The following is a 22,718-nucleotide window of genomic DNA, read 5'->3' as shown; positions in this document are numbered from 1 at the left end:
AAATGTAAAATGCAGGACAAACTAAACCAGATTAACTTAACTGGAAGGAATCAGGTTGGGCAACCAGCTTAATATCTCTTAAACAGGATTTAAGTCAGCCTTCCCATCCTGTTTCTTCCATGCCATACAGGCAAAAAATTTGATTTCCCCCTCTGTTTTTCTCCCGGACCTGTTTCAAACGCACAGGGAATGGCATTTAATAACCAAACATTTTAACATTCCACGTCTCCGGGAGAAGCACCTTCTCCTTTCAATCTTCTTTACCCTCTTTACCTTGAATTGAGTTTTCAGCATTGAATCAATGGTGCCCGGGGAAGTAACAGCATATAGACAAAAAAAAAAATCCTTTCAGTAAAAGGATTTGAAAAAGAAAAGGCAGATATTGAGAAACCCAACCAGACTTCGCAGCAATTCAGTCAAAGACAAAGCAATGCTCCTAATGGTTGATTATTAAAAGGAAAAATTAAAAGGAAAAAAAATCCTCCCCCCCACCCCTTGCCATGCTAAGCTCTAACAGGTAGGATGGTTTGGTTTGGGTTAAGTCCAACCCCAGTGGTATTATGTATTTTTTTTTCCTTCCACAAAAAATGCATATCCCCAGCATCCTTAGATGTTCTCAGTGCCCCAGGAATTACAAACACGGGCTGAGCTAACAGTTTTATGTGAGAAAATGAAGCCACTGCCAACAAAATGAAGGAAGGAGAGTGGCGAGGGCCCCACTCATTAGAATTGAGAAATAATGACAAATATTTTAATAACATCTCCATTCACAGGAATACGCTCTGCTTTTCTGCCAGCCACCTCAGCACTGAAGCACATCACAAAACGCGGCTGGGGAAGATGGGTACCAATTGCCAATTACGGCCCTGATTATGAGACCGAGGAGGAAATTAGCAGAAGGGTAGAGAAAATGCTTTTGGTCCTCTTGATTGCCATTAATTCTGCGCCAGGCTGACCTTGTCTTGGAGTCGATGATATTCTTTCAGCCTGTTCGCCAACAGAAGGAAGAGAGAGAGAGAGAGGAAGGGGGGGATTCATTATGAATTTACAGATACGGCAGGAGGATTCAAGGCAATTAAGCTACAAGAAAGGAAACAACAATAAACACAAGGTGCATTTATCAAGATAGGTTTTGTCCCTGCAATTTTTTTTCCCTTTTCTCCAGGCTGCAAAACACACAATTCTTTTGGGTCTGTCTGTCTTTCTTCTCTCTCTCTCTCTCTCTATATATATATATCCATATCCATCTTATCTTTATCTATCCATCCTATCTCTCTCTCCTGTCTCTCTATCTTTCTATTTTTATCCCTATCATCCATCCATCCATCCATCTGTCCTTATCGAACTATCTATCCATCTATCTATCCATCTGTCCCTATCCATCCATCCATCCATCCATCCTTCTGTCCTTATCTATCCATCTGTATCTATCTTATCTATCCATCCATCTGTCCTTATCTATTTATTTATCCGTCATCAATCTATCCTATCTATCTATCTCTATCCCTATCATCTATCCATCCTATCTATCTTATCTATCCATCCGCGCCATCCATTCTATCCATCCATCCCATCTATCTATCTATCATCTATCTATTATCCTTCCTTCTTTCCTTCCTTCCTTCCTTCCAATCCAATCCAATCCAATCCAATCCAATCCAATCCAATCCAATCCATCATCTATCATCTATCATCTCCATCCATGCATCCATCTGTCCTTATCTATCCATCTATCTCTCCATCTGTCCCTATCTATCCATCCATCCATCCATCCATCCTTCTGTCCTTATCTATCCATCTGTATCTATCTTATCTATCCATCCATCCATCTGTCCTTATCTATTTATTTATCCATTTGTCATCTATCCATCCTATCTATCTTATCCATCCGTGCCATCCATTCTATCCATCCATCCCATCTCTATCTATCTATCTATCTATCTATCTATCTATCTATCCTTCCTTCCTTCCTTCCTTCCTTCCTTCCTTCCTTCCTTCCTTCCTTCCTATCCTATCCAATCCAATCCAATCCAATCCAATCCAATCCAATCCATCATCCATCATCTCCATCCATCCATCCATCCATCTCTAGCTGGCCAGCCATCCTCTCTCTCTCTCTCTTTCTCTCCACTCTATCTATCCATCTCTCTCTCTCCATCGTCCCTCCCTCCCTCCCGCCCGACCACAAAGGCTCTGGAATTTAACTGAATGGAATAAAACTTAGTACATTAGCATCCAGAACAAAGAAGTTAACAGGTTATGGAAGAACTCATTATGTAAATGTATCATTTTTCCATGGGGAAAATGAGTGGGGTGGGGGGGTGACAGAGGAGTAAAGGCTAGGGGAAATGAAAGATGACAAATGGTGTTAAACAGAAAACAGTTTTCTACTCCTAGGAATTCAGCAGCTGACAGGTTCTCTCTCTGCTAGCAGGCCATTCCCTGCAGAAAGAAAGCTAGCAGATCAGAAGAAACACACCCAACCGTATCTTTCCTCAAAACGTACCAGGTTTCATGTCCAGAGCGTCTTTCATAATTTGGAAAAACGGGATGCCGTGCCTTCACCTTCAAAGTTTACCATCCAGAAAGGACTAATCCACACCCGTTCAAGAAACAACATGCAACACTTTCTACTAAAACTCGCTAATCCCTCAGTGTTTGAAACGGGACGTGGCGCACAATGCCTCTGGGTTAAGGCCATGTGTGTTCAAAAATCTTGAAAGCCAACAGAGCTTTACAATCTTTCTTCTCTGTTTCATAAAAGGACGGGATGCAAAATTACTCTGGATTCGGCTCTTTTCATCTTTTTTTCCTTCCAACATCACCAGTTTTGCGTCTGTTTTTGCCCTGTGCTATCACAGCTGGTCCTAAAGCGGGTTGTGACAGCATGAACCCACTTCTGTCAGCCTTGAGTTATGGAACATTTAACTGAACACACTCAGATTTGGGGGGGAAAAATAAACAGTCCTTTAAAACTCCATCTCATCATTCTTCTGCCCTACTTTCTTCCATCCTCCCACTCCACATTTTTCTCCAGATCTGCCCAAATCTCCTTAGTATACAGGTAGTCCTCACTTAAGGACCACAATGGAGACTGGAATTTTGGTTGCTAAGCAAAGCAGTCATTAAGCAAATCCGACCCAATTTTACAACTTTTGCGGTGGCCATTAAGCGAACCATGTGGTCGTTAAGCGAATCACGCAGTTCCCCATTGATTTTGCTTGCCAGAAGCTGGCCGGGAAGGTCAAAAAATGGTGATCACAGGACCACAGGATGCTGCAAAGGCCATGAATGCAAACCGGTTGCCAAGTGCCCAAATTGTGATCACTTGACTGTGGGGAGTGTGAGCACCAGTTATAAGTTGGTTTTTTCAGCATCGTCTTAAGTCCGAACCATCACTAAACAAATGGTCATTAAGTGAGGACTACCTGTAAACAGATATCTTAGGACCTGTCACAGTTGGCTGTGGGCCCACAACAGGCATAGCCCAATTAAATAAAGATCCAGCAAGCACATTTGCAGAACACACTAAGCTTAGTTAATACTACCATTTGTTAATGTTTCTTGCTTTCTTCTTCTGTGACTTAGCTTCTTGTCCAAGCTCTGGGGGTTAGTTTATGATTCAGTATGTTTTGCTAACCCAGAAAAGAGGTTAATGCAGTCCCCAGTTGATCTGTGCTATGCGCGTGCCATCACTGAATGACAGAGAGCATTCAGCCAACTTCAGCAAGAAGAAACACAACCACTGGGCATGGAGTGGGAGAGGAAATGGGAAGGATGGACTTCCAAGTCTGGTGCTGGAACCTAGAAGTCCAAAGCAGAAGAAGATTCTAGCAGCATTGCAAGATTCTGTTGGGCTCTTCTGGATTTGCAACAGACTTTCTTTCTCCACATTAGCAGCCAATATAATCCTTTTGGATGATATCCCAGAAATATGGTGGGAGTTGTGGTTCTCCAGAAGAGAACCTTCTCAGCAGTGAACCCCTGCTTATAGAATCCTCCCCAAGGAAGGTCATCTGGCATCACTGTCTTCTCAGCACCTTACCACCAAAGCACCTTAACTCTGAATATGTGCTGTTTCTGCTGGAGTTTTGGAACAGATACTTTTTGTTACAGCATCAGAATTAATTCCTGCTACTTTAAAAAAAAAACTGTTGTACATTCCTGGCTAAATACTCTGGGAATTGCAGACCACCACATCTGGAGAGCCCTCCAAGTTGGGGAAGGATGATCTACATATTGATCAGGAGAACATTTCTGGAAGCAAGAATTAGAACACTTTGTGCAGATGGGACACAGAGTTTATACCGAATACAAACCTAAGGGAATTGATGTTGATGAACCCAGTAGCATCAGATGGTTCGTAACCTCCTTGAACATCCATGCTGAATGAAAAGAAGATGAAAGGATGAGTTAGAGCTGCAATATTGGATGTAGAAAGAGACCAGGGTTTCACTCAAGGAAAGCTTGAGAGACCTCTCTGTGCAGTATCTTAAGCCAAGATTTAGAGCAGAAGTAGGCAACCTGCACATATTCTAGACTACAGGTCCCAAACTCCCTTGCCACTTGGCCATTCTAGCATTGGCTGATGGCAATTGAAGTCCAAATATCTCAAGGGCACCAGGTTGTCTACCTTGATGACACAGACAACATGCTAAAGCTAAGCAGGTTCGGATTTCACCAGCACCTTAGTTCCAGCATGTTGCTTGACCAATCCTTTAATGTAGAAAAGGCAGGATGTAAGGATAATAAAATAAGACTCCACTGATACCCCACTTACATGGGAATAATTGTCATATACCAACTGAGTAGCAGTAAGAATTCTAGAAACCTAGAGTTTGAACGATCAACCCTAGACTTGAGGCCATCAAGTCTAACCCATTGTGCAGGAATCCAAATTAAAGGATCCCTGACAGTTGGTTGACCAACTTCTGCCTGTACATATTAAATGAAGGGGCACTCACAATCTCTGTTAGTCATGGATTCTATTATTGGAGTGCTCTGCTTTCAGGAAGTTAGTAACAACAGACATTGGACTCTGCCTTCCTGTAAATTAGATCCATCCATCATTGCATATCTTACATTCCAGTGATGGAAAACAGACCTCCTACTGTGTGACACCCCTTCAGATATTGGAAAGCCCTAAACCATGATTTATCCATCACAACCATGGAGTGAAATCACTCCAGATGCTGGCAAGCCACATTATGGCGTAGACCAATGATAGAACGATCCACCCTTTCTCTATGGATGTCAATAATAGGTCTGGCAAAGTAGCTGGAGATGAGAACCTTTGCATAACTCCCACAGCCTGTCCTTAGCCTCCTTTGCAACTTGCAGAAGTTGGCTTTTAGTAGGATGTTGTGCTGGCCCGGAAACTTTCTTCCAGCTTGGCCAATGCTGCAAAGGCAATGCATCTCCACAGCCCTGGGGACCTGCCAAACACAGGTCCCCAGGGATCCTTTTGCTTGAAAATGGCCAGTGTGCATGAGCAACCGTGGGATAAAATGGCCCACAGTGATGATCGGATAGTGACCAAAGCAGAAGGAACGCAACAGCTGATTAATTTTAAAACAGTGCCCCCAAGAGAAAGATTGCTCTTCTCTCTACAAGGCTTTCTGGGGGTCCAGAAATGAATTTCCTGGGTTTCCAGTGTGTGAAATGGCAGGAAGGACTGTGCAGACGGGATGGCCGAGATACAGCAGTTTCATCTAGCAGTTTCAATACCCCACAATGGAGCTATGTGTTATTAGTAGGGGGGAAGGCGTAAGCATTTGAAAACCAGATACACAGACGGTCAGCCCTAAGACTGGATTGCCTCCAAGGTAGAGATTCGTCAACACCTCCCCATGAGAGCGTGCCTGTCCTGGAGCTTGATTCAGTGACAAAGCCACCTCTGTTTTGTTTTTTTTTTCCCCCATCAAAGGCTCTCAACCTTCACCAGAGCAGAATTCACTCCTTGCACACAATCACCTAATTTAAAAGTGGATGTCTTTCAACAACCTTTGGCTTGAAAACCTTAGTCTTAGAAAGACCCCTTTGTTGGGCAAAGCGCCATCCCATTAATTAGGGGGCAATAAAAACAGGCCGTATAATGTTCAATGCGCCCAAGGTCTTGCAGCAAACCTCTTTTCTTCTTTCTCCCATTTTCCTCTGTGCTTCCTCACCCCCCAGTTAAACTTCCCTCCCCAGTTTCTCAGATGGCAAGAACACCAGTTGGTTTACTTTGCTAAAGAGATACTGTCTTTTCACCTTACCCTCCCAGTCTTATTTTGACCCTGTAGCAGATGTCCACTTTCTAACAAATTTGTTTTCTACAAATACAGCCCCTTTTTGTACAACAGGTGGAAGAAAAAAGGTGTTCCTTTTTTAGCATTTTGAACAGCGAAGATGGTTTGAAACGTTCTCAGTGCCAGGAGCGCACCTTGGCTTTTCTTGCTGCTTCTCAGAGGCGTGCACGCCTCCGCCCAAAAGTCAAACGCCTGCCAAATTCCCATGAGAAAACATTGGGTGAGACCTCCGCTGTTGTTGTTCTCCTTTCTGATTTCAGTTTTCAGTGGCAGAGACGGCAACTGAAGGGGAAATTTGTCCACTGATCAAGATCTAGTGCAGGAATATGCAGAGAGATGGGGATGTTGATCAATGCATTAAATAGGAGGAGGAAGGAGGGTTAGGTTTGCTCGCCGCCTCGAGTTATTTATAAAAATAATAAAGGTGGGATAAAAATTAAATAAATAAATAGTAAAAGGATGGAAAGCTGCCTTGCCCACCTGCCTAGAAAAGAGGGGGCCTGGGACTTCAGGAGTGGCTTCAATGAGGTTCTTCTCGTTCAAGTTCCATGTTTCAAACCCACAGAGGGAAAGATGGTTAAGGGAGGCTGGTTTGATCCACCCGTGTTGCATAATTTGCAGATTGCTTCACTAACGCGAATTGGGCAGGTAATCAAGGGCTTATTGAGGCTAATCACTGGCCTTTTAATCATATTGTACTAATTATTTTGATGCTGGAGGAGACTCCTGAGAAGTCCGTGGACAGCCAAGAAAACAAACAAACGGATCATCAAACAAGTCAATGCAAAGTTCTCACTTGAAGCACAAATAACCAGGTTCAAATGATCCTACTTTGGGCACATTATGCGAAGACCAGCTCTCTGGAGAAGGCCTTGATGCTGGAAGGAAAGAGAAGAAGAGGATGACCAGGAGCAAGGTGGAAGGACTCAGTTACAGTGGTCATGGGTGGACCACTGGAAGAGCTGAAGGACCAGGCTGAGGACAGATCCTCCTGGAGAAGGTCCTGCTATGTGGTTGCTAAGAGTTGACTCTGACTTGATGGCACATAATCAATCCATCCATGTCTATCTGGACAAGCCATACAATTCCTACAGAAGTCCATAATGCTGGGAAAGGTGGAAGGAAAGAGAAGAATAAGATGACCAGCAGCAAAGTGGAGGGACTCAGTTATAGTGGTGATGGGTGGACTATTAGAAGAACTGAAGACCAGGTTAGGGACAGATTGTCATGGAGAAAATCTATCCATATGGTCGCTAAGAGTCAACAGTGGCTTGGTGGCAGATAATCAATCAATCGATCAATCAATTTTTATCCAGTCATGCCATACAATCTTCAGAGAAGTCCATAATCCTGGGAAAGGTGGAAGGAAAGAGAAGAAGAAGATCACCAGCAGCAAGGTTTACGGACTCTGTTACAGTGGTGATTGGTCCACTGATGGGAGACCTGAAGGACCAGATTAAGGATAGATCATCATGGAGAAAATCTATGTGATCGCTAAGGGTCAACACTGATCTAATGGCACATAATCAGTCAATCAATGGGGAGAAGAAGAGGGAGACCAGCAGCAAGGTGGATGGCCTCAGTTAAGTGAGGGAACCATTGGAAGACCTGAAAGACCAGGTTAGGGACAGATTGTCATGGAGAAAATCTATCTACGTGGTCACTAAGAGTCATCACTGACTTGATGGCACACTGATTGATTATCTCCCTGGAAAATGAGTGTCTGGACTTTATAGCCATGCAAGCTTGGGATTTTGGTACCTAGCAGAAAAAGTAGGACAAAACCAGCATGTTCTCTATGACAACATATGATAGGCAGAACAACCACCTGCATAAAGCTCTTGGTTGTACCTGAACGCACACACATCCTTGCTGTTTGCTGCCACTTAAGACAACAGAATGCCAGATAAAAATCCCTGTTTGGCCACAAGGGTGGTTCTTCTCTGTCACACCTTGATTTCCTTCATGGGGTTGTTGTGAACTTGGGAACCCTCCTATTCTGAGCTCTATGGGGGTGGGGGGTCGAAGGATCAACATGCAAATTCTAAACATCTGTCAGTTTGCAGCCAGCCCTTGTTGTTAATTGTGGCTTCAGAAAATCTGGAGGAAAAAACCCATAATTGGTTTCAAGCTGTACAAACTTCTGCTGTGTCTGTTCAGTAAGTCAAGGGATAAGATCTACAGACTGATGCATGATCAGTATCTGGAACATCACTTGATGGAGACCAACTCTTTTTAGAGTTCAGAAGCCTTCCCCCACCTTTTAACATCACAAAATAAATACGATTGGATGATCGCATCGTTTATGTCCTTTAAGGGGCGTATACTCTGCTCTTTAAAATAAACCCACTACGCCCACTTTTCCTGTGATTAAAAAAAAAAGCACAATAAGAAAATAATGGATAGAAACTAGCTGAGAACACCTAAACAGCAGTAATTATGGGGGGAAACTGGCTGGTTTGCTCATTGGGGAAGACCTAATTCAAACTGTCGATTTAAGCCCTCCATTTGAAGCAGACTCTGATTCAATGGGCGAAGTGGATTTGAATGGTGGATTCAGATCAAATCAAGAAGATTCCATCTGAAGATGTAGTTTGGGGCGGGGGGCATATGCCCTAGTCCATATCATCGCTGAATTATAGTGTTCACCAGAAAGTTTTTTCTACCGGAAAGGAAAACTAGCTTCCCATCTCCCCAATATATATTTTAATCCGTTCAATCGTGTCTGATTCTCGGAGACTGCCTGGACAAGTCCCTGCAGTTTTCTTGCCAATGGTTTGCCATTGCCTCCTTCCCAGGGCTGGGAGAGAGGGACTGGCCCAAGGTCACCCAGCTGGCTTCGTGCCTAAGGTGGGACTAGAATTCACGGTCCCCTGGTTTCTAGCCTGGTGCCTTCACCACCACACCAAACTGGTTCTAACCTCCCCCCCCCATATAATTAAGCTTTAAAATGCAGTTTTGGCAAAGTGTCTTCTGGATGAAGTGTGGTGCTGATGCACTCAGCAAGGGTGCTAGTCTGTGTCCAGGTGAACATCCCATCTCTGGTTGTACTGTCCTCACTTCCCTGTCTTATACATGCTTTTAATCCCAAATGGAGATGTTAGTCTATTTGATTTATTATGTACCAATTATATAACTAATTGATATTATTATGGGGATAACAGAGGAAGCACAGAATGATGGAAATCAATCCCTCTCCGCAGCAGTGTCTTCCTCTGACATTTCACCCCCCAAAAGGTTAGCTCAGAAACACTGCCAAGGGAAACACCAAAGACTTACTTCTGCAAAAGGTAATCCCCCCCACCCAAAAAATAAAATGAAGTAGGTGGCACTTTCTCAGCAGAAGAAAACATTTGAGAAGAAAGCAGCAGTGGTGCGTGGGTCCGGTTGGCAACTGGGGAGATTGCCGAATAAGATCCTGCCCTGTAAAAAGGGGAGATGTCAATCCCCTAACCCAAATGTTACTAGCTAGGCTCAGTTCAGCAAGTGACGCAGAAGCAGGAACGGAAAGGAACCGACCAAGCGTGCAGCCGAAACACCGCTGCACCCTTGCGCTCATCCCAAAAGCAAACCGGGTCCATTCCTCACCCCCCCTTTTTTTCCTTGAAACTGGGGAGGGGCATGAAAGTAAAATAAAAATAAAGAAACCAGAACCTTCTTCCTCTTCTAGAAGCTGCAGAAACCACTTTTTTTTTTCCAAAGAGGGGGAAAAAAATTAAAAAGAGAGTTTACAATGACTTTATCTCCCCCAGGGGCTATAGAAAAACCTCTGAGCCTTTATTTTTGCTCATCAGAGTGGTACTGGCCTAGCTCTGTAATTATGTTACTTTCTACCCACTGTGCAGAGGCATTTTTCACATGTTACATCTCTTGCGGCTCCCGCTTCAGTTCCTGTGATGCTGTCACTCAAATGCTTTTCAAACCAGCGATGTAGAAGTCAAGAAGAAAAGGAAAATGGCTAAAGACACAGTGAGAATAAATGTGCCTGTTTTCCCCCTCTTTTCTGCACTCTTTCTTCCCTCTCCCCACCCCTCTCTCTCTCTTTTTACGATATTCATTTAATTTCGCCGCGTGAGAATGCAAACGATAATGAAAGGTTGGGATGGATTATTAGAAACTGCTGATTTTAAGGGGGAGGGAAGAAAGATCTGGGGGGGGGAATAATTTGACATTTACTCTGACTGATCTAAACTGATTTGGGTATATTTATGGTTTATAAAGCGTTTAGAAGGATTGAAAGGGGAACGAAGGGAGGGAAGTAAGAAGGGGAAGCAGACAGCAGTATATGCTTTTTTAAAAAGAGGCTGAAAGCTTAATCGTGAAAACTACTTTTCACTTTTAAACAAGACCTTTGCTTAATTGTTTTTTTGCCTCCCAAAAAACAGGAACAGTGACAAAACAATCCATCTTAGAGGAAATGATAAAGCCAAAGTTAAAAATAAAGAATGTACAAGGGGGAAGTTTTAGAGCTGTTAAGTCTCTGGGGCGTTTTTCCCGAAGGCACCATTCCCATAGGTGGGTAGGAAAATCAGGGCAAATTGAAAAATACTTCCTTGCTCAACATATATTTAAACCATGGAAGTCTCTTCGAAATACAGGGGTCCAATTCAACGAGGATCGTTGGATATGCTTAAAATACTGATCTTAAGCTGCCTTCAGAGTTGTCAGGAAGTTGCTCCATCAATTGGGCTGGAGTGGAAAGGTTTTAATTCTGCAGCACAGGCCTGCCTGCGAGGCTGGCTCATGGTCAGTTTCCAAGGCAGTGTTTTCCTCTGACATTTTCCCCCCAAAAAAGTTAGCTCAGAAACACTACCAAGGGAAACCCCAAAGACTTACTTTTGCAAAAGGTAATTCCCCTCACCAAAAAAATAAAATGAAGTAGGTGGCATTTTCTCAGCAGAAGAAAACATTTGAGAAGAAGGCAGCAGCGGGGCGCGGGTCCGGTTTGCAACTGGGGAGATTGCTGAATAAGATCCTGCCCTGTAAAAAGGGGAGATGTCAATCCCCTAACCCAAATGTTACTAGCTAGGCTCAGTTCAGCAAGTGACGCAGAGGCAGGAACGGAAAGGAACCGACGAAGCATGCAGCCGAAACACCGCTGCACCCCTGCGCTCTTCCCAAATGCAAACCGGACTCATTCCTCACCCCATTGCACTTTTCCAAGTACGATCCTCCAAAGTTTTCTTCAACAAGATTTATTGAGATAAAAGAGATGGTGTTGCAAGAATTCCAGCCACTGAGCTAGTTCCCGTGTATCCTCTTAGAGTTTAGGGCGGACACTTTCTGATTTTCTTTCTAACAGCCTTCCTACGATCCGGCAAGGAGATGGGTCTATTCACTGCAAACAGGGAAGCTTGCCGCTGACTGTTTACATTCTGATCTCCAGCACCTTTAGTAGTCTGGGATCTATACTTAACGGCATTGCCTTACCTTACAAGTTCTTTGTTGTACAGGGACTGGCTTGACTCCCTTCCCAAAATGTAGACATTACCCTTCAAGACAGAGAGCTGGACTTTTCCTTCCACACGGTCTTGGGAACGGCTGATGCAGCTGCAGATGAATTCGCCTTCGGGGCTGAACCAAAAACCTGCCATAAAGAGACAGATGGCTCTAAGCAGTAGCTTAAGGCTTTGGAAGGACAGCCTTACCTGATTCACTAGCTGTAAAACACCAACTCCCATGATGGAACTTTCTTCCTTCTCTCCAGAGTTAGCACACTCCTGTATATACAGGTAGTTCTCGCTTAACAACCATTCATTTAGTGATGGTTTGGACTTATGACAGTGCTGAAAAAACCAACTTATGACTGGTCCTCACACTTATGACCATCACAGCATCACGTGGTTGACCTTCCTGGCCAACTTCTGGCAAGCAAAATCAATGGGGAACCGTGTGATTTGCTTAGCAACCACATGGTTTGCTTAATGACAGCAGTGATTTGCTTAACGGCCACCACAAAAAAGGTCATAAAATCAAGTCGGATTTGCTTAATGACCACTTCGCTTAGCAACTGAAATTCCAGTCCCAGTTGTGGTTATTAACTACCCAACAGTTAAGTCCTGTTGGTATTAAAGGAACTATCTTTCCTTTCTACTGCCCAAGACCAGAATCAGTGGGTTCAAACTACAAGGAAGGAGATTCAGGCTAAACAGCAGGAGGAAATTCCTGACTGTACAAGTTGTCAGCCAGTGGAACAGGCTGCCACATGATGTAGTCAGTTCTCCTCTGCTGGAGGACTTCAAACAGAGGCTGGACCATCGTCAGGCAGACATCTCTAGTGGTTCTCTGCTGAGCAGGAGATTGGACTACACAAGCTTTAAGTTTCCTCCTAACTCTGTGATTCTCAGGAAAACAGGTAAAACAGGAGTACAGCCTACATTACCTACAGCTGAATCTGTTCTCCACACAAGCATTTCAGCATGAAGTAAGACTCTGTGAAACGGCCATGCCATTTCTAGGGGAAAATGTAGCCGGTTTGTGGATGGCAGAAAGCTACACTGCTGGTCTTATGCAATATGCTTGACTTGGTTACTGTGCCGATTGAATGGGGCACCCTTGGCCCTTTCCAAAAGCCAGCTGGGACCAGGAAAGTGGAGCACAGAGCTTCAAGGTGAAGGGCACTGCAGTTTTGTCTCAAAGATGGAACTCTTGCGAACTTCCTCAAGAGGAACCCAAGCCACCTTATACAAATCTGGAATCAACCTGTTTTCTGAGAGACAGGCATCATGGTTGAAGCATTGGACTCAGAAGACCCAGGTTCAACCCCCTTGGGTTCTACTCAATTTTTCTCTGCCCTACTATCTCACAGAGCTATTGGGGAATGGGGACAGGGGGGAAGAAGGAACATTAGGTACACCAGGTTGAGCTCCTGAATAAAAAGATGGGCTATCACTCCAACAGAGAAATAATCCAACCAAATCCAAGCAAAGCATGCTAAGCCACTCCAAAAAAAATAACCTAGTTTTGCTTCAGACTGAACTCCAAGCCCAATCAGGTGCATCTGTTTCTGTCTTTGTGTAATGTGCGCAGTGCTGATGTCATTTAGTGTTATGGGTGAACCAAACAGCTAGAGGGTGCTCAACAAACCTGTCTTTAAAAAGAGACTTGGCTTCGTGTTGTACAGAACAGAAGATACACAAGACTGTAGCAGATCGACAAGAACACATTTCAAATCCTGGTCCAACTATCGTCTAAAAAAATGGTTGTCGTCCATGACATGGGAAAAAGGGTGGGAAGTAAACTGGGGACAGGAGGGAGCAAACTGTAATGTATGTATTCCAAAAGAGGTAGGTTTTTTTTCCCTCCACGGTTGCACATTTTGTCTTTGGACATGTTCTTCTGAGCCAAGAACTGCATTGCAAGCTTCGAAGCAAAAAATTCAAACCTGCAAGTTACAGTTCCAAGGTATTCAGCCACACCGGTTCTTTTCAAACCCAGGCATCAACGTCCCCTATCTGTAGGGCCCCGTTGCAAGGAACAAAAAGCCAGGATGATTATTATACATGTAACATTACCAAAGACCATCTGGGGGGGACCATCTGAAACCGGGTCGTCAATGTCTAGGGCAGATGGCTAAAAAAAAAGAAAGACCCTTCAGGTGTGTATCACCTGGATAATCAAAAGACTACACAATGCTAAAGTGGAACAGGATGACCATTTCTAATCCCCAAGAGGAAGAAGAGGGAAGGAGGAAAGAAAACCCTTTCAAAGGATGATCTTCAAAGAAGAGTTCATCACCAGGGATGCACAGGGGACCCCTGCCCCTTTCCCCAGTAATTAAGAAGTTGTGGGAGAAACTGTAGCCCTTTCTGCTTAAAACTAGTCTACCTCTGTTGTACCAAAGGCCCAACAGAGCCTCTGCCTTATTTTAGTTCCTTCAAGGCAGGCGCAGGTCTCTATCACACTGTACCCATATGGTGGAGATCTGCTACCTTCCTCATGCTTTCATTTCTCAAGTAACCTTGCACCGTCGCCAATTTAAGGAGCCGCATCTCAATTTTCCCTGAGCTACAGGCCAGGTTTTGTTGCTTCTCCTATGAGAAGACAATAGAGCTCAGATTTCCCACACTGATCCTCAAGTTTCGCCCTTTTCCCTGGGAGACATGGAGGATGGGTAATCCAGCTACTGTAATTGCTTTCTCTATAGAAGGGATCTTCAAACCTTAAGGGCCAAGGGGCCCATTTGGAACCTTGAAACCCTGTTGTGGAAGCTGCCACCAACTAGCTTCAACTTCCATGATGGTTTTTGAGACAGAGAAACCAAACCAGGCTGATACACCAAGTCTTGAAAGGCATCACATTTCATAAACAAAGAAAGCCATCTTAGGTTGCAATGAAGCCATGATGGAAAAATGAAAAGGGGTCTCTGGGGACCATGGGTGGCCCACTCCTGCTCTGAATTCCAGGGTTTCAGAGGGCCAGGATTGCAGCGTGTAGAAGACCCCACTCTGTTCAACAGGCCAGGGCAGAAGACTAGGCTTCAGCTTGGCCAATCAGGACCCCAAGTTTGCATTCCAAATTTGAAACCTTCTGAATAGGGATCTTGAGGATCCACCTTTGAAAGCGCCAAATGCCTACCAGAGCTTTTATTTTGGGTTCAAATTTCCTCCAATTTTGTCATTCCAGAGACTTGCTCCCCCAAAATGGAAAAGCCCCTGTTTTTTCATTACCCACAGTTCCTTGAATTGACAGCATTGCAGCATGCAAAGCTTCAACGCAACAAGGTGGTTGCGAGACCATTTGCTCCAATCTCTGAATCAAGTGGACTTCCTGCCTCAGATCCACCATTCAGGCCGAATCGTTAGCTCGAATGGGATGGAAACAGATCTGCCTTTTCCCTAAATGGATGGTCTGGGCCAAAGCAGTTTCAGAAAATGAAGCCAGTTGTCGCAACGATGGAAAGTTGAGACTGTTTTGATGGCATTCTACCAAAGTCTTCCAGACCTTAATCGGGTCTCTTCAACAGTGTCTTTGAATCTGCAATCTGAATATTCTGCTGCTTCCACTGGATTCAACATGGAGATTTTGGGGTAGAAATATCTACAGTTGCCCTCCCTAGCAACCTTTTGGCTCAGAGTAAGGCTTGCCTCCCATTTTAATTCAGGGAATGGACCATGTCCTGGCTAAGTCAAATATTTCTGGAGGCTTTACTAGATGGGTGTTTTGTAACTGTCAAACTACCCACTTATTTAAAGACCAGTTCAGATCTCCTCAGGCTCATAAGGAAGTTCTGCTCTTTCCATTCCTATTCAGCCTCTTCAAAACGTTCTCTGTAGGCCAGTGTTTCTCAGCGTTTCTGGGAAATTCTGGGCGTTGAAGTCCAGACATCTTACAGGTGCCAAGGTTGAGAAACCCTGCTCGAGGCAACACGATCCCACTCGTGGTAGACTGATTTTGTCTGTGGTAACTGCAGCAAGATTCTTGCATGCACAACGGTGGAAGAATCACGACATCCCCACAGTGGAGGAATGGATGGTGAAAATGTCAGCGTTCCCGGAAACGGCAAAATTGACCTGTTTGGTCAGAGAGGAAGAAGAAAACTTTTCATGCGGACTACTTGCTGAAAGAGGAAAGAAATGGAATTGTGACTTATGGATCTGAAGATTAAAAAGGACGTAGAGAGGGGCTGAAAGGACTTGGGTAACATCTAAGAGGGAGGAGGGACAATGAGATTGTAATTATCTGTTGAAAAGAAGGTCGGAAGTCATATATTTCTTCAGTTTTTTTTTTCTTCTGCTCTTTTTCATTTCTTGCTCTTCCTTCCTTGCGTCCTTCCTTCTTCTTTCTCTCATTCTCTTTCATAATCTTTCTCTTTCAGTCTCCTGTATTTCCTTCCTTCCTCCCTTCCTCCCTTCCCTTCCTTTCCTTTTTTTCTTTTGATCTGCCTTTTATCCTATGAATTTTTTTTTAATAATCTTAATAAATAGAACTTTAAAAAAAAACAAAAACCTAGCCGATGTGATCCTCTCTTCCTTCCTCCCCCCTCAATTAGTGCCCCCCCCCTGCTTTGTAACAGCAACCCAGTGCTAATCTTTGGAATAGAAAAGATCGTGGGAGTTCGCTGCCATTTGCAACACTTGGCTTAAACCTGGTACGAGAACAAAACCAGAAACGCCAATTTCGCACCGCTACCTTTCCCCCAGCAGGCTAGAGGGGAACTTGCAGGGGTACAAGAGAAATGACAACCGCTAATTGCCTTAAATTCAGAGACTAGTTACAATAATTAGGTGTTTAAGGAAGACAGGGGTATGAAAGCGTCACCTCCAGCAGGCTCCGTCCGCCAAGTGGAACCCTCTGTCATCGGCAATATTGTTATTTGGCCTGTGTTTTTTTGGGGGGGGGGTTGTTTTGTTTTCTTCCTTTTTATGGCTTTTCCTTCCTACAGGATACAGCTTGCCTGTCACGTTGCAAGTGTTTATTTCGGGAAAAGGAGCAGATGAAAAGACAGGAGGCATCCTTAGAAATCTGCCTGGTTGAAATGAAACAGTTTTAAGGAAGGGATCCTCCCTTCTGCCTTCTTTAAATCCAACGGATCCCACCCTCCTCCTCGCCTGATCGTTTTGTGCGAGTGCCACGACTGGGTAGCGATGGGGGGCGGGGGGGTGGCAGGAAGCTGACACAAAAAAACAGTGCAATGCAGGGGAAAAAAAACCCTATTTTCATTCTTCCCCACCACCCGGTTCTCATTCCGTATAAGAAATTGACTTTGGAGAGATTCTTTAGCAAAGAGGTGGCCAAGGGACAGGAGTCAATGTCCCCTCTTTCACGTTGCAATCTTCTCTCCAGGGGTCTGCAGCCACTCTGGCATCCAAAACTTCCCTTTAATTCCAAGGAGGGGGGATAAAAGGGCAGTCCCCCCTTCCAGGGAGCTTTTTCAGTAGCCTGTTATAGCCATCGCGAAGTTGGAGTCCTGCCTTTCAGAAATGGTTGGAGAGAAGCTCAGTTGAAGCATCCCACCCAATTTCTCTGCCCACAAATCACAGGGTGAATTTCAAATGGGCGTTTCTGCTCCACGCAAGGCAGCAGCTTCCCTGGCTTTCTACCCTTCCATGAAATTCCAATGGGAGACCTCGGAAGGGAGTGGGTTTCCAGAGGGGGAAGTGGGAGCAGCCAGGGAGGCTGCAAAGGCATAACGAGATGGGGAATGGACAATCGTCTCCCCAGCCCTCTGCAGCCTCCCTGGCTTGCCACCTTAATCCCAAGGGGAGATACAAGGGGAGAGGCTTATTCAGAGGGGAAAGTGGGAGCAGCCAGGGAGGCCGCAGAAGGACAGAGAGATGGGAACAGAGAATCCTCTCTCCAGCCCTTTGCAGCCTCCTTTGTTTCCCACCTTAATCCCAAGGGGAGATACAAGTGGAGAGGCTTATTCAGATGGGCAAGGATGGGCAGCCAGGGAGGCTGCAGAGGGACCCAGAAATGGGGAAGACAATCCCCTCTCCAGCCATTTGCAGCCTCCCTGACTTCCCACCCTTCCATTCAATCCTAAGAGGAGACCTCAGGACCTTTCAGATGGGAAGTTGGAGCAGCCAAGGAGGCTGCAGAGGGATACAGAACTGGGGAACAGACAGTCCCCTCTCCAGCTATTTCAGGCACTCTGGATTCCTCTACTTTCATTTGGTCCCAAGAAGAAGCCTCAAGAAAGAAGTAGGGAAGTGCAGCCAAGCAGGCTGCAGAGGGATTCAGGAATGGGGGACAGATTTGGCAGCAGCATTCTTCAAAAGCTTGTCCAAGGGTGCAGCAATGGTGAGATTGATAGCAGTGGGCATCCTTCTCTTACACAGCCAGAACTAATCTTCGCACGGAAGTTTTTCTCTGTTTAGAAGATAACCAATAAATCTTCCCAGGTTTAGTACAAGACATTTTGCTGCCTAAGGCAACAGATAGCATGGCTGTGTTCCACTGAATGCAGAAACACTCTCTAGTATGGTAATTTGGAAGTATCAGGCTAACAATCCAGTCTAAAGGACACACGTGACTTCATCTTCCAGTACCTTGTTGTTGCCTTATTCTTAAGGCAACTTTCTGAGATGGCTACCTGTAATGGTATGTGGGAATGACCTTGGGAGATGGAGGAATGAGATGCTGCCTAGGGAATGATCAGATAAGAGAGAGCATAGCCTGCAGCTGCATAATGGAAAGAGAAAGAAACTCAGAAGGGAACCACACTAACTTATCAGGCTGTAAAATGGACGGCAGGAGATTTGTACTTTCAGACTTGCAAGATTCTGTAAAGTAGCCTTACAATGAAGTAGAATTAGCTCATCTGGTTGTATTTCCTGTCTGGTCTGCCTGGGAAGGCTGATACTACCTTAGTTCGCTTAATGGTGGGGCCAGCCCGGACAACCCCAACAGTTCCACGCTGGACACTGTCCCATCATGATCACAATAAACCACAGGAATGTGAGAGATTACTTAGCAGCCTCGATTGAAAAGTCAGAGCAAGGAACTAAGAGCTATTTGATGGTCACTGCAAGGTCACCAACAACAATGGCCACTTTAGGACCTTGGACAGATCCCAGTGATAAGAGTTGTTGTTTCACAGCAGCTCCTCCAACTTGCCGCTTTCCAGATGCATTGGAACTGAAACCCCCAACATTTCCAGCTACCACTGCTATCAAGTCAAAGACTACCTGGTTGGGCATTATGGGAGTTGCAGTCCTTCCTAAAACATCTGGAAGAAAGGCTGTTCTCAGAGGTGCTAGCTTCTTCAGAGCTCTTTTGTATTCCTTCCACCTGATCTCTGATTTCTTCTTTCCTTTTTTGGCTGGGGAATAAAGATCCTTAAAGAAAAGCCAACCGAAATCCTAGTCAGAAGTCTTGGGTTCAAGAGATGCCCCCTCTAGAATTCATTTCCATTACATGGGGTCTTTTCCAAAACTCAGCTGGCCCCTCAGCAACTAAATACATTGCTCCTGAGACTCTAAGTCATGCTAGATGGCTTCTATAGCAAATCAATAAAGACAGGAAATTGGTCACAAGTTTGCAAAACCTTCTAGCTCATGGTTAGCATTTATAACTTGCCAAAGAAAGAAAGACCATAAGGTTGTTTGGGATCCGACTGGGAAGAGAACCCAAAGTCCTATTGGAAATGGGCCTCCTCCCCTAATCTCTGTGCAGTAAGATATTCCTAGCTGCTGCTTCTGGACTTCCAAAACAACCACTGTTTCAATTCTCCTTTATTTTCACCTTCCCAATTGGCAGCAATCCAGTAATGGCTCACCCTGCCGGCTACACAGCTGCTTGAAAATGTCAGGGATAACCACCTCCTTGTCCTCTGCAAAAGGACTCCTTGGCACTTTTTAAAAATACAAACCAGGATTTCATCAACCATTTTCCTGTATTTCCTCTAACAGCAGCACCCGGGCCTTTTGGTCCAAGCTAAAATGCACAGTGCCCCAGTGTGGGCTGACTCCACACAGCAGATTTCTTTCAGTACGAAAAATCAGAGTGGATAATTAAGAGGTACACACTGGCCCAAATTTGGCTGAGTGGGTGCTTAAACCCACTCACAGCTAGACAATCCTCTTAGCAAATCCCCTGCAAGCATATTTCCAGACTGCTACATTTGTCAGCATTTTGGAAAATACGAATCAAGGTGCGTATTTTTAAAGCTTTGCTTAGTTGTTCAGTTGTATTTTGTTTTTCTTCATTGTCTTGCCCTTTCTAGGGTTTTCGTTTTTGTCTCTGTCATCCTCCCCCAGTCTCAAATAGAATGGCTTTCCTTTCCTCACTATATATGTTTTTCAAATACAGAATAGCTTAGGTTTCTTTTTCAAAGTAGATACCCTTTTGCACAATAGTAATGTATGCTTATATTGTTCTTTAGTTTGTGTGCCTCTGTGTGTGTGTGTGTGGGTGTGTGTTTAAAAAAGTCCTGAGCCTGTAAGGAATCAAAGCAGTCAGGGAAATAATGTTATGATGGAAAAACCTGCCTAGCAAACAGGATCTACTTTATGGAGTGCAGGGCGTTCGAAAAAGAGACCTTTCAGCACCCTGGAGAGCTCCTGCAGAGGTAGCAACTGGCCCAGTTGGGTGCCTCAGCTGAGCCTTGACTTGCTTGCAAAGTTCTAGAGGAAAACAGAAGCTGCCACACTATTAAAACACCCCCACTTCTTCTAAGACAACATCCCTGCAGATGTTGCTCAAATCCAGCTCCCAGCATCCCTCTTTCTTGCAGATGCTTTCCATTGTCGTCTAGTGGTGAAGGCACTAGGCTGGAAACCGGGAGACCGTGAGTTCTAGTCCCATCGTGGGCATGAAAGCCAGGCTGGATGACTTTGGGCCAGTCCCCCCCTCTCTCCGCCCAACTCACCTCACAGGGTCGTTGTTGTGGGGAAAATAGGAGGAGGAAGGAGTATTAGGGATGTTCCCCGCCTTATAAGAATAATAAAGGCAGGATAAAAAAACACCTAAAAAGCTGCAATTCAGCACCGTGCTGAGAGCTGCAGGTTCATCGTTCATTGGAGGACAACTTAAAGGAGCTAGGAGACATTGGGGAGGAGCACACTAGACTGGTTCTTTGAAAGGCTACTTCCTATTTTGGAGGCTCGTAAGTAGAAGGGGCAGCACCCAGCCAACTAGAAAAGCTATGCAAACTTGGACCTTTATTGCTACAGTAATTGGATGGGAGACCACCAGGCAGTTCCAGGTTGTAAGACAGACTGGGAAGTCCAAAGTAAATCCCAGACGAGGGCAATGGCAAGCCAGTTCTGCACTGTTCCCAAGAAAAGTGCATGAACTCGTCCATGAAGTACCCAGGAGCTTGGCTTAACACAAGGGTGTCATTACCTTTGTGTACCAGAGACGCCTAAGAAAAATCCTCTTGGACTGGCGGCAGCTAGAGTTTCTGAGCTTATGAAACTCACAAAACAGAGCAGCCAATGTTGACCCTGTTTGCCAAGAAATTTCCTTTCAAGGGGCGATCGGAGAGAGGTTGCGATAGCATTGGCCTTTGTCCATATCGTAAACTTTGTTTTAATCTCCCAGCCTAAAAAATTCCACTCTGGAACAATTAGTGGCATTAACGTCACCTGCTTCTGAATCTGTGGCCCCCTTTTCTCTTGTTTGCTTGTCCTGACCTTCTATAGTCGGAGAAATTGAAGAAGTGCACCAGTGTGGTGGCATCAGTATTTTAAGTCTGGAGACCCAAAATTAGTTCAGTTTTCACACTGGCTTCCAGAGTAAAGTCAGAATCTCTCACTGGGGCAAAAAACCAGGGGCTCGTCAAGGTCAGAGAGTCCTGAGATCATGCATTTTCATAGCCCTGGGTGGGGAAGAGGTTTGTGTATTCCACACAAGTGAACCAAAATGCAGGAATCTTCCAGAACTCTTTTTTCCCAGGGCTTTGCAATGCAGTTTCTTCAGCCCAAAACAGATATTTAAAAATGCATCCATCTGCACACCCAAACCAAACAACAACAACAAAAGAGCCCCTCCCGCTGTAATTAAAAAGAAAAAACGATGTGTGCATTAGGAAAATAATTAGGCACAAAAAGTTTCACATCATTTTGTCAAGGCTTAAAAAAAAAAATACAGGTAGTCCTCGCTTAACAACCACTCGTTTAGTGATGCTTCGGACTTATGATGGTGCTGGGGAAACTGACTTATGGCCAGTCCTCACACTTACAACTGTCACAGCGTCCCTGTGGTCATGTGATCACAATTTGGGCGCTTGGCAACTGGTTCGCATTTATGACCGTCGCAGCATCCCATGGTCACATGATCACCATTTTCGACCTTCCCGGCTGGCTTCTGGCAAGTAAAATCAATGGGGAACTGCATGAGTCATTTAATGACCACATGGTTCACTTAATGCCCACAGTGATCTGCTTAACAACCACTGCAAAAAAGATCGTAAACTCTGGTCAGATTCACTTAATGACTGCTTTGCTTAGCAACTGAAATTCTGGTCTCAATCGTGGCCATTAAATGAGGACTACCTGTAAAGCAGAAATATAGACAGAATGAAGGGGGTGTCAGATCAGCTGCATGGTGGGAGAGTTAAATTCCTGGAAGTTGAGTGGTTTGCCAGTTTTGTCCAACATTATTTCTAAGCAAAAGTCTCTGCAATCCTGGAGTTTCACACAGACAGAAAACATGATGCTTCTCACCTTTAAGGATGTAGAAGCCAGCTATTTATAAGGATGAAATATTTGCAGAATATTGCTATTTATGGGCTGGAAATGTGAGACAGAAAGAGAAGCAGCAAATAATCATTGATGGGGAAAGTGTGTCACGTTGACCTACTGGGAAACATTTGAGTCAGGTAGAGAGAAGCCAACCATCTCTAGATGTTTTGGACAACAGCCTCCACCATCTCTTGCCATATGGCTAATGGGATCTTTCAGACACCAGGAGTTGAGGCCTTCCTTGTCACAACTATCCGGACTCAGACAACATTTACAACATTCCTATCGATGATGGCTGGCC

General features: G+C 44.7%; 1 protein-coding gene across 2 annotated transcripts in view; it reads right to left on the bottom strand.

The window, feature by feature from the left end:
• Positions 1–692: 692 nt before the first annotated feature.
• ASS1 (argininosuccinate synthase 1) overlaps positions 693–22,718 on the bottom strand; it is a 76,827-nt gene continuing 54,801 nt past the window's right edge. Inside the window, exons 13-15 of one of the 2 annotated variants that reach the window (XM_063316075.1) lie at positions 11,721–11,877; positions 4,320–4,385; positions 697–987 (exon numbers count right to left, since the gene is read on the bottom strand). In XM_063316075.1, coding sequence (XP_063172145.1) covers positions 936–987; positions 4,320–4,385; positions 11,721–11,877 — 275 coding nt within the window. In that variant the 3' untranslated portion in view covers positions 697–935. Of the gene's footprint in view, positions 988–4,319; positions 4,386–11,720; positions 11,878–22,718 lie in introns of both variants that reach the window. The other variant, XM_063316076.1, reaches the window with a different exon arrangement.

Source organism: Candoia aspera, chromosome 16, assembly GCF_035149785.1.
Source record: "Candoia aspera isolate rCanAsp1 chromosome 16, rCanAsp1.hap2, whole genome shotgun sequence".
Taxonomy (NCBI): domain Eukaryota; kingdom Metazoa; phylum Chordata; class Lepidosauria; order Squamata; family Boidae; genus Candoia; species Candoia aspera.
This window is presented reverse-complemented; position numbering and strand designations above follow the sequence as displayed.